Source organism: Panthera leo, chromosome D1, assembly GCF_018350215.1.
Source record: "Panthera leo isolate Ple1 chromosome D1, P.leo_Ple1_pat1.1, whole genome shotgun sequence".
Classification (NCBI taxonomy): Eukaryota; Metazoa; Chordata; class Mammalia; order Carnivora; family Felidae; genus Panthera; species Panthera leo.
Genome location: NC_056688.1, coordinates 111,615,410 through 111,627,201, shown reverse-complemented (window position 1 = coordinate 111,627,201; position 11,792 = coordinate 111,615,410). Strand labels below are relative to the sequence as shown.

The window sequence follows — 11,792 nt, the reverse complement described above, 5'->3', positions numbered from 1 at the left end:
CCACCCGGCTTATGCTGCCGCGGCCCCCAGAGCGCCGGGGCGGCCAAACCAGAGTGGGGGGGGGGGGGGCTGCTGGGACCGCTGGCTTCCTCCTTCCCTGGCCGGGCTCTCGCGTTGCTGAGTGCCCCCAAGCTACCCCCAAACCCAGGAGGGGCTGCAAGGTCCCAGCAAAGGAGCCGGGCTCCCGGGAGTCCCCGAGAAGCCAGGCGCCAAGAGTGGCTGCTGGGAATTGAGGGTGCCCGGGTTAGGGCGGCACTCAGAGAAGCTGCTCAGGCAGAGGCGGAGAGAAGGGGACGGGCGGGGACAAAGTGCGGGAGGCAAAACTTTGGCTGGAAGGCCGGAGTGGAGGAGACGCGAAGGGGCGGGCCAAACAGGTCGGCGAGCCGGCGAGGCCAGGGGCGGGGGCCGGGGACCCTCCAGGTGGCACCAGCGGCGCTCGTCCCGGCCGCCTCCCCTCCCCCAGCCCTGATTGGCAGGCGGCCTGCGACCGGCCGCGAGCGCCACAGCGCCCCGGGCGCCCGGGCGAACGCGATCGGCCCCCCGCGGGAGTAGGAGGGGGCGCCCGGCTATATATAGCGGCTCTGTCGCGGCCGGCCCAGCGCGCAGGGAGGCGCGCACCGCTCCGCAGGGTCCCAGCCCGGGCCGCGCGTCCCGCCCCGCCGCCCGCCCCTCCATGCAGCCCGGGTAGCTGCCTGCGCCCCAGGGGCCCCGTCGCTCGCCTCCCGCTCCTCCGTCGGCCGCGCACTCCCCGCCCGGGCCCGGCCGTGCGCTCCCGCCGGCCGCCACCGGCGCAGCTCGGCCCCGCGGCGTCCCGGGCGCACACGGCGCGACTGACGGACGCGCGGCCCGAGGGCTGGGATGGCGGGGCCCCGGGCGGCCGCGGCGGCGCTGCTCCCGGCGCTCCTGTTGGCCGTGCTGGCGCCCTGGGCGGGCCGAGGGGCCGCCGCCGCACCCACCGCCCCCAACGGCACGCTGGGGGCCGAGCTGGAGCGCCGCTGGGAGAGCCTGGTGGCGCGCTCGTTGGCGCGCCTGCCGGTGGCCTCGCAGCCCAAGGAGGCGGCCGTCCAGAGCGGCGCCGGCGACTACCTGCTGGGCATCAAGCGGCTGCGGCGCCTCTACTGCAACGTGGGCATCGGCTTCCACCTCCAGGTGCTCCCCGACGGCCGCATCGGCGGCGTGCACGCGGACACGAGCGACAGTGAGTGGGGCGGGGGCGGGGGCCGGGGCAGCACCTGCCGGCGGCTGTGGGAAACCGGGACCGGCTCGGGTCCCGGCCCCTCTGGCGCAGGGACACGAGCGCTCTCGGCCCCCCCGGAGTCGCCGCGCGGACTGCCGCTGCGCACCCGGGCGGCCGAGCCCCGCCTCCCCGCCCTCGGAAGCCCGGGCTCTGGGTGCCGAATTCCAGCGCCTGCGCCCGTGGGCACGGGACGAGCGGCGCAGCCACCGGCACCCGCGGGGGCCCGGGGAGCGCGTCCAGGTCGGGGACGGCGGGGCCGCCTGGGTCCTACCGTCCGGGGCTGGGCGCGGCCGCCGCGGGGGCCGGGCAGGGAGGCCAGCGAGTCCGCCCCGCGCCCGCTGGGCCCCGGAGGGGGGGTGGGGGGTGGGGGGGACCCTTGCATCCATCCGCACCCCAGAATGAGGGGCCCGGAGGCTCGCAGGCCGAGGAGGGGCGTCCGGGCCGGGAGGGGCGGGCCAGGGTCCCCTGCCCCGGAGTGACCGGCGCCCCGCCCCCAGGCCTGCTGGAGCTCTCGCCCGTGGAGCGGGGCGTGGTGAGCATCTTCGGAGTGGCCAGCCGGTTCTTCGTGGCCATGAACAGCAAGGGCAAGCTGTACGGCTCGGTGAGTACCGCAGGGGCCGGCCGAGCCCCAGGCTGGGGCCGCGGCGCCCGCAGGATCGCTCGCGACCTCTCCAGGCCGGCGGATGCCTGGATCATGGCGACTGTGGTGTGGGTCACAGGATGGCCACCGTCCCGGCCCCGAACGCAAGCGCCCTGAGGCAGTGCGGTGAACTGGGCCAGTGCGAACGAGGGGCAGAGCCCCAGGACGGGGAACCGGGAGATTTCTGCCATCCCTGAGTGGGCACCTCCTAGTGCCTCAAGAGATGCCCTCCGCAGCCCTTCTCTGTAGCGTCTCTGGCGGGTTCCAGCCCGCAGGACGCAGGACCGGAGCCTTTAGGGCAGGTGGCTGGGGTGCCAGCTGCTGCTGGGCTGGCCACATCTGTCCCCAGCTTCCCAGGAGACACCTCTCAGCCAGAGCAGGGCCGGGCCAGAAAGGAGCCCCTGACGAGTGGCCCTCAGGGTTCCCTGGCCGGGAGGTGGCCCCTCCTGACGCCGTCCCTTCTCCCTCCCAGCCCTTCTTCGCGGAAGAGTGCAAGTTCAAAGAGATCCTCCTTCCCAACAACTACAACGCCTACGAGAGCTACAGGTACCCGGGCACTTTCATCGCCCTGAGCAAGAACGGCAAGACGAAGAAGGGCAGTCGCGTGTCACCCGCCATGAAGGTCACCCACTTCCTGCCCAGGCTGTGACCCCCGGCCTCCTGCCCCGGTGTCTGGGCGCTCGGGGGCCTTTCTTCAGACGGACAGTTTAATGCGAGAGTAGGTGTAAGATATTTAAATTAATTATTTAAATGTGTATATATTGCCGCCAAATTATTTATGGTTCTGTGGGTGTGTCTTGTTTTTTTTTTTTTTTTTGGAAAAAAAGACAAACAAAGCGAAACAAACAAACAAAAAAACCCCAGCCCCGGGTTCTCTGGTAAGACGGTGAAGAGCCTGCCACTGGCATCATTTAACGTGTCAAAAAGTTGTCACAAGTGTGCTGCTACTCCTCTGTGTGTTTAAAAACGGTGACGTCGGCCACCGGCCTCAAGCCCGCTTTGCACGGTGCCCTGTACCGTGGCTGTGAGCGTCCCTGCGTCTGCAAGGGCCTTCCTGGGGGCCCTGGAGCCAGCTAAGGACCCTCCCAGCCCCCGGCTCTGCTCCCGGCATCCTCCGGCGCCCCGCTCCTTTGGGCCCTGTCGCTGTCCGTCGGGGCGTATCGCCTTACTTGGGGTACAGAAACCGCACTGTGGGAGCGAGCCCTGCCGCTCTGTTTTTAGACCTGCCGAGACTGACCTTTGAACTTCCCTGCAGTCAATCTTCCTCCATCTCCCCGACGGGGGAGACTCTTAGACCACTCTGTAAACCCCCGTGCTCCTTTTTTGGATCAGCCACAACCCGCGTTGCTCTGTGGCCCCTGGGAAAGAGGCAGAAGGAAGCAATTTTGTAAATCCGACGGAAAGGAACCGATGTCCCCGCGGGAAGCTAGACGTGGGCAGACAGGTGTGAAAGACTACAGTTCGTGGTAGCAGGTACTTCTGGTAAGTCATAGAATATAGGGTTAAAAAAAAAAAAAAAGCACCAACCTGTGCTTGGGCAGCTTGGGGCTGAGAACTAGCTGTTGACTTTAGGTGAAATGTCCTCGTAACGGGACAAAGACACGCGATGCCGCGTTTGCGTGGAGGAAGATGCCGTCTCTCTCCACTGCATTCCCCGATTAAGTGCGTTTCACGTCTACCTCGAGAGCCCTTAAACCAGTCGTCTGGCGAGATCTGCAGAGGGCTCGGACCGGGTGCAGGGGAGCACCACCCCCAGGGGCCAAAAGGATCGCAGATAGCCTCCGTGCGTCCCATTCAAACCTTGTCACGTTTGAGCTATCTTTACCCCGTGATTTACTTTTAGTAAGGATAATCATGGTGAAAATATTTGCAGACAGCTGTTAGAGTGCACTATATGGTCACCAAGTAACCTTATATTTTTCTTTATATATTTTACAAATGTAACCCCTGTCGGTGGCAGCAAAGACGCAGGGGGGCAGGGTCGGTGCTGTTTAAAAAAAGGCCCGAGGTGACGGCAAACATTTAATTTTAATGAATGACTTTTTCGAGTTTCTACCAAATGACCTTAGCTCGCTACCAGGAATGCTCCGAATGTTTCGTCAAGACTTTAACGCTCTCCCAGGACGTTCCCGAACACGGCGTCCCAAATTAACTTTATGGGAGTCCACAGACGGCAAGACTGGACGCTCTGATTGGAGTTGTTTTTTTGTCTTTCACATTCCTTTTGGAAACCCTGTGGTTCGAATGCAAATCATCCACTCAAAACACTGTCCTTCCGCCCACCGAGGCGGCTCGCGAGGCCTGACCGCCACCCGGACGGTACGGTTTCACCTGCCGTCCGTGCGGCCGAGCCCAAATGCTTTCCATTTGACTCTGTGTCCTACACTCCGGGAGTATCGACGAGAGGAGATGCTAACGCTAACCGATCTCCGCGCTGATGGGGCCGAGGGGCGGGGCGGGGGGCGGGGGGCGGGGGGTGGGTGCTGGAATGTGCCGACGTTCTGGATCGAAAGGACTCACCCGGCGAAGTCCTAGATGCCTTGAATTATGGCGCGACGCCTCGTCTCAGAGCCCGGTCGAACTGCCAGGAAGTGAGAGGCCTTCGTACAGACCGTGGTCTCCCCCGACCACTTGGCGTGTGTTCCGCGAGGAGTCACGCGCGAAGCGTAGAAGCGACGTAATCGGACCTTTGAAAAATTACGAGGGGTTTCTGTTGCCGTGATAGGATTTAAGGTTTCTGTATCTACCGATGTTCCCAGGATCTGTCTGTAGTTTTATACAGGTGCCGACCCCATGTTGTGATGTATGTGCTGTGCACATTGAGTTGCCGAATAAATGGAAACATTTATCGTGTATGAAAAGACGCCCGTTGGACTTGACGTAGCGTTTGGGGGAAGGTGTCGAAAACGATTAAAACCTGCACCGAGATGCCAAGTGTAGGGTTCCCTCCCCGTCTTCCAGTGTCTATTTGAGGCCCTGAGCCTTGCAGGGCTGCGGGTGGGGGTGGGGGAGACGAATTTTCGCCAGCTGTGTCCACACAAATGTGGCCTTGAAGACGGGAGCCTAGCGGGGTGTGAGCGTCACGGAGTTTCGCGGGGACTCTGAATCTTGCGGTTTATTCTCGTGACGGGGACGGTTCACGCCGTCCCCACGCTGGGACCAGCCAGAGCTCTGTGCCCCCTGCCCCGGTCTGGCACGGGCCCCAGCACTTTCCTGGGGGTGCAGAGTGAGCCCCCAGAGCTGGTCATCAGAAGCCCGACTCAGGAGGTGCCGGGGTGGCTTCAGTCGGTTGAGCGTCCAACTTCGGCTCGGGTCAGGATCTCGCGGTCCATGAGTTCGAGCCCCATGTCAGCCTCTGCTGACGGCTTGGAGCCTGCTTCAGATTCTGTGTCTCCCTCTCTCTCTGCCCCTCCCTTGCTCACACTCTCTCTCTCTCTCTCTCTCTCAAAAATAAATAAAAACACTAAAAAAAAATTTTTTTTTAATTAAAAAAAAAGCAGATTGACCCAAGCAGAGTTTTCAAACTCTTAAGAAGATGCCACCAAGGAGTCTTGAAATCGATGTACCGACTACGACTAGCCTTTTGTAAAAAGGAAAGGGACTATGGTCATGTGGAGCAGAAACTTCCAGAGCCCGTCCGCCATCGGAAGGGTATAGATTAGTTTGGGAACACTATGTATATAACGAGTCTCTACTAGGATGTGACATAGGACGTGTTTGCTCGTGTGCGTTGCAATAGAAGAAATTAAATGGTGACCTCAGGTGCCTAGGATCTGGGTCCCCCTCCCCCCCACCAAACAGGTGCAATCACCTGACAGAACCCAAAGGAGGCAGTTGGGGCTGTGGGATCCTTAACCGTACCCGTTGTGGTCTCCGAAACGTCACCTTCTCCTTTTCGATGCCCGAGACCTAGCTGTGCCCAAGATGTGCCCGGGCGGTGTTAGGGGTTGAATCGCGGCCCCCTGAAAAAGAAATGTTGGAGCCCTGGCCCCCAGGACCTAGAAGGTGACTTTGTCTGGAAATAGGGTCTCTAAAGAGATAATCGCGTTAAAATGGGGTCCCTCGGCTGGGCTTTAATCCCGTGCGGCTGGTGCGCCTCTGAAGGGTCCATGTGAAGAAACAGTCGGAGGGAGAGAAGGCTGGGTACGGACAGGCGGAGAGATGCCAGAGCACGCCGGCAGCTGGGAGGGGGGCCCCCGAGAAGATTCCTCCTCACAGCCTCGGAAGGAGCCAAGGGGCATGCGCCTGGACTTCAGACGTCCGGCCTCCGGAGCAGGGAGACCACGCGTCCCGGTTATGTGAAGGCACCCAGGGTGGTGGCATTTTGTCACCGCAGCTCGAGAGAGACCAGTACGTGTAGCTGACTCGTATTTCCTCTGGGGTGGGGGGTGGGGGGCAGGGATGAGGCCCGGAGCCCTGACTGGCCAAGTCCAGGCTTGGCTTTTCTTCTGCTGTCCCCTGGGGTCCCCAGGTCTCTGGCCGAACACCCCCGGCCTCGTCCAGCTGCTGGGGTGAAAGCCTCCCCTTTGGTGGCAAAACCCGACAGCCAGACCGAGCCTTCCCGCCTCTGGCACAGGCTGCGAGGGGCCCAGAGGGGGACGGAGGGGCCACTCACTCACTCGTGTGCCTACGACGTTGCCGGGCACAGTGCTAAGAGCTTGGTAGCTAAGTGAGGAAAAGGAAGGGCCGGGGCCCTCGTGACAATGAGGGCGTCGGCCACACAGGAGGGCCCTGCGAGGTAGATGGGGCCACCCCGAGGGGAAGGGAGGGTGACGTGGGGAGGCAGGTGGCCCCCACCCTGGCCCCAGCGAAGTGGCATTTGAGCAAGGACTGGAGGCACTGAGGGAGGAAGCTCTTCTGGGAAAAGCGTTCCCGGTGGCCGAGGGAACAGCCAGTGCGGAGGTGCTGAGCTGGGGCAGCCCCGGTACGTGGGGGCCCCTCCGAGGGGCCGGGGGGGCTGGAGTGCTGGCATGGGGGCGGGGAGGGCAGAGAGGCGGGTCGTGGGGACTGAGCGGAGCAGGGACGCTGCCCGTGGGCGAGAGTGGATGGTGGCGGGAAGGGGACCAGGCTCCTGTCGAGTGGGGTCGTCCTGACAGCAGGTGGCCGAGTGGGGTCCCTTCTCCGGTTGTGCTCCTCACCCCTGCCTTCTCGGGTGAGCCAGCCTCAGGCCCCCTGCCTCCCAGCTGTGTGACCTTGGACGAGCCCAGTGACTCCTCTGGGTGTGAGGCCTGGGGCACAGTAACTGCTGCTTTTTGTTATTCTTAAGCTCCAAACAGACGCCATTGCGGTCTTAACGTCCCAATCCTTTTCACCTTCATGGCTGTGCCCGGAGTGCTGTCCTGTGAGCAGAGGCCCTCCGTGCTGGCAGCTCCTGGCTCCTTGGAGGAGACGCGTCACACCCCAGATTTCTCCTCCTCCATGCAGCCTCCCTGCTTCACTCCAGCCTGCCTAAAGCAGGAGGGGTCGAGTCCCCTCAGCATTTCCTCAAGGCTAATACTTTGTGAGTGTTCTTGGTTCGTAATTTGAATCCTACAAGCTTCCTAAAGAACGTGGGAGGGGAGGCCAGGGCTTACAAGGGGGCAGGGAGAGCAGCCCAGCGCTGAGACCTGGGAAAGAGCTGAAAGGCCACCGGAGCCCCAGGGCCTCAGACGCCCTTGCGGGATGCTGAGATGCCCCCTCCCCACTTGGAGCCTCGGGCACTTTCCGCTTGGGACTGCCGAAGCCACCTCTGCCTCCCCGGGTCCACACCCTAGAAGATCTGCATCCACCGGCCTGCCCAGCTCCCGCCCGGAGACGCAGGCCAGACCCTGGGGTCGCCCTCCTGCCCCCACCCACACCCGGCAGACTCCGTCTCACCTCCTCTGAAATCTCAGTCTTCCCATCTCCCTGCTGGCCCCCACTTGCCCCTGACGACCCATTCTCGGGGCCTGCTCGGCGCCCGTGTCCCAGGCCGCCTCCCCGGGCTGAGCGGCAACCCACAGCCCCCTGTTGCAATGAGAACCAAGATCACGGCCCTTGCTTGGCCTGGCCGCAGCATAACAAGCTACCCCAGAGCTAGCGACTTAAAACAACGGTTTTCTCAAAAACCGTGCACCAAGAATTTGTACAGGACCTGGCAGGGGATTCTGCAGACCAGGGGCCTTACAACAACAGAGACCTGCCGTCTCGCCATCTGGGGGCCAGAAGTCTGAAATCAAGGTGTTGGCGGGCCCGAGCTCCCTCTGGAGGCTCTGGAGAGGTCCTTCCTGCCTGTTCCGGCTTCTGGAGCTTCCAGTTCTGGGCTTGTGGCCCCATCCCTCTGGCCTCTGCCTCTGACTTCACGTGGCCTCTCCTCTGTGTCTCTGTCTGAATTTCCCTCATCTTACGGGGACACTGGTGGTTGGGTTTAGGGCCCATCCTAAGCGGATGAGACCTTATCTGAATTAATTACCTCTGCAAAGCACCTATGTCTAACACTGTCACATTTAGAGGTTCAGAGCGGGCGTGAATTTGGCAGGGGAGGGGGGGAGCCCGTAGAAACAAATGAGGGCAGGGCCAACAAAGAGGGAAACAAACACGTGATTGCAGTGGAGTCTGGGGTGTGAGCCGTATGCTAGCTCCTTCCCACCTGAAATCACGGGGTCCCTGGTTTTGTACCCCCTTATCGGTCGGTCCCTGCCTACAGACTGCCCGAGGGGACAGCAGATCCCTCCAGGCACAGTCAGGCAAAGTGGCTCCTTTCCAGGAAAGGTAAGGAGCTGGGGGGCTCGGCCGTGAGCAGCCGGGAGGTAGAGACCCCCTGGAAAAGGGATCTGGGTGGGGACCACCAGCATCCACCACACCCACAGATTTTCCTAGCCTTCCAGGCTTATTCATGGAGTAATGAATGACGTAATGATGTGTGCGGGGCCAGCTCCCCCTCTCTCCCCAAGACTGGGATCTTCGAGGACAGGGGGGTGTCCCCAAGACCCACCCTGGGTCCCTAGCAGGCAACCTGAGGAGCCTTTGCTGCCCTCGCTAGGTGTGGAAGTTCAACGTGTGTTCTCTCCCAAGGCTCAAGTTCACACCCCCCAGCCTGTGCTGAACAGAGACCCCGAGCCAGCTGGTCAACCAGCTCACAGCGGGACTCACGGAAAGAGAACTTCCCGGTGCCATGGTCAGGGCGCTTAGCCACTGACTCTCCACCCCCCTGCCCCCCCCCCCCCCCCCCCCCCCGGCTTCTCCCACCCCCGGGCACCTGCCGCCCTCCCTACTTTCCCTCTCTGTGAACCAGAGGACTCTAGGGACCTCGCGTGAACAGGATTTGTCCTTTGGTGTTTGCCCTGCTTGTTTCGCTTCGCATAATGTCCTCAAGGTCCCTTCGTGTTACAGCACAACATCCTTCCTTGTTAAGGCTGAGCAATATCCCCTCGTGTGGATGGACCACGTTTATACGTTCAGATGTCGATGGACACGCGGGATGCCTCCACCTTTTAGCTCTCGAGTTTTCCACAGCCGCTGTACCACGTTCCCTTGCCGTCGACAGGGCACGAGGGGTCCGGTGTCCCTGCGTCCTCGCCCACACTTGTCTTTTCCGTTTTATTGATGGAGCCATCCCGATGGGTGTGAGGCGTATCTCATTGTGGTGTTGATTCGCACTTGCCTGAGGATTAGTGGTGTTGAGCATCTTTTCATGTGCTTATTGGCCTTTTATTCCTCCGTCTTCTTTGCAGAACTGTCTATTCAGGCCCTTTGCTTGGGTTTTAATCAGCCTGTTGTCGGGTTTTCGCTCTGTGTGTGTTCTGGGTATTGATCCCCGGTTAGACAGACGAGGTGCTTGGTGCCGGATAAGGGCCCTTGTTCTCACCTGGCAGGTAGCTGACTGGCCTCCAAGCCTCTCTTTCTCAGCGGTCTGGGCCTCTGATGGTGAGCTGGGTTTTCCTGTCGATGGAGAAGCTGGAGGATGGCCCCTGGGATGAGGTGGGGTGTTTCTTGCCAGGCTGGTCCCCCGCGTGGCCGCTCCTTGGTGCTCCTGGGCAGAGACCAGGGTGCCCTGGGTTCACATCCGGGGTGATGTGACGTTTTTCACTTCATGAGCTCGCTTTCACGCCATCGTGCCCAGCCTCCCCCAGGAGCACCCTGGCGTGTACACGAGGGGTCATGTGGACTGTGGCTGTAGTGCCTTTGAGGGGCGGGTCTCACACTCTGGATGGCCTTCCACACTCCTGGTGCCCGGGACTCGCTGGGGCTGGTGGTGCCATCCTTCTGAGGTGTCCCGAACCCAGACTGGGGACCAAGTCAGCCTCGGTCCGGGTACTCTGCAACCCCTCCTTCCCCTGCACACACACACACGCACACACGCACACACACACGGTCACAGGGTTGACCGGATGACCCTAGGAGCTCCAGGATTTGTACCTATGGGGTCAGCCTTGGGCCCCCGTGGTCAGGTCACCGCCCAGGGGTGCTCTCTCTGGCTCCGGAGCCCCAGTGCCCACACCTTTGCCTCTGGCCTTGGACAGCAACCATCCCCCGAGCTGCCCCCATTGGTCCCGAGATGTCCCTCTGTGTTGTCAGCCCCTGGACTCTCCAGCCGAGGTTGGCGGTGGGGGGTCCAGGCCAGAAGCAGGGGAGGCAGCGGGGGAAAGCCTGGGTCTGGGGTGAGTTTTGAGCAACGAGATTGAACCCCACTGAGTCCTGTGTCTTCAACCGCAGGAGGGAAATAATAGTAATAAGGCCTCCCGGCAGGTCGTTTGGGGGCTAAGGGAGGTGAGACAGTGCTCCCGAAATCTCACACGCTCAGGGGCCACTAGGGCTGCCACGACTCAGCCCCAGGGGGCTGTGTCATCCCGAGCTCTGGGTTCCTCTCGCACGACTTAAAAAAATTTTTTTTAATGTTTATTAATTTTTGAGAGAGAGACAGAGACAGAGCTCCAGGGACAGAGCAGCAGAGAGAGAAGGAGACACAGAATCCAAAGCAGGCTCCAGGCTCTGAGTTGTCAGCACAGAGCCCGACGCGGGGCTCGAACCCACGAACCGTGAGATCATGACCTGAGCCGAAGTCGGACGCTCAACCGACTGAGCCACCCAGGCGCCCCCTCCCGTGTGACTTTAACTGCTCCTACAAACCTCGTGTACTTTTATTTGCCTGATATTTTCGTTGCCACCGATCCCTCCGTTACTTAAATAATTTGGAGACTACAGTACCCGCTGAAATGGAAAAACGCTGTCCCTTGCCAGTCGCAGGAGGTAGGTAACCCCTGGGAACAAACACAAAATGCAAGATACAGTTACCTGCCCAAAGCTCTGAGCCTGGGGCTCACTATTTCTCTTTCTGTCTCTCTCTCTCTCTCTTTTTTTTAAAGAGGGAGATTTGCAAGTGTTAGAAAAGTGTTAAGAGCTCGCTGTCACCAAACAGAAACTTTCTCCTCTTAAAGAGCATGGCCTAAAGGGACTCTCTCCCTGTGACATTCCAAGTGATTTAATGGCACCCTCGTCCCACCTAAAATCAGCCCTCCTGCTGGGGGCCAGCGGGAGACCCTGCCCTTGGATAACACCCCCTTAACACACACAAAGGGCAAAGACAGCCGAGTCCCTGGGCCGATGGGGAGCGCCCAGGGCGCCCTCTCCACACCGCCCCGCTGGCACCTGCCCCTCCCTGTGCACGCGCCCGCACTCTTGGATCAAATACAAAACGGTAGATGGAGGTTTGAGGATGGTTGTGACTTCTTTGGCTCTCCTCGCAGCGAGTGTCCCCTCCCCTTCTGGCCACCCCCCAGCAGAAGTACACCGTGTGCCTTGCAAGGCTGGGTCACGAGAGGCGGTCCAGCCTCCGTCTAGTTCACGGGCCCCTTGTCCTTGCAACCTAGAGCCACGGCATCTGGAGCCCGGCGACCCGAGGCGGCCATGTTGGGCGGAAGCCCGAGCTGCACGGAGAGGCCTGTGTCCTTGCTGTGC

General features: G+C 61.3%; 1 protein-coding gene across 1 annotated transcript; it reads left to right on the top strand.

The window, feature by feature from the left end:
• Window positions 1-858: 858 nt before the first annotated feature.
• On the top strand, window positions 859-2,526 carry FGF4 (fibroblast growth factor 4). Its single transcript, XM_042907009.1, has 3 exons — window positions 859-1,198; window positions 1,735-1,838; window positions 2,350-2,526. Exons 1-3 carry the CDS (start codon window positions 859-861, stop codon window positions 2,524-2,526), a joined length of 621 nt encoding a protein of 206 aa, XP_042762943.1.
• The last annotated feature ends 9,266 nt before the right edge of the window (window positions 2,527-11,792 follow it).

Coding starts and splice junctions, on each gene's coding strand:
- FGF4 (XM_042907009.1), top strand. CDS start 859: ATGGCGGGGCCCCGGGCGGCCGCGGCGGCGCTGCTCCCGGCGCTCCTG. Junction 1,199..1,734: donor GCACGCGGACACGAGCGACA/GTGAGTGGGGCG, acceptor CCCCGCCCCCAG/GCCTGCTGGAGCTCTCGCCC. Junction 1,839..2,349: donor AGGGCAAGCTGTACGGCTCG/GTGAGTACCGCA, acceptor TCTCCCTCCCAG/CCCTTCTTCGCGGAAGAGTG.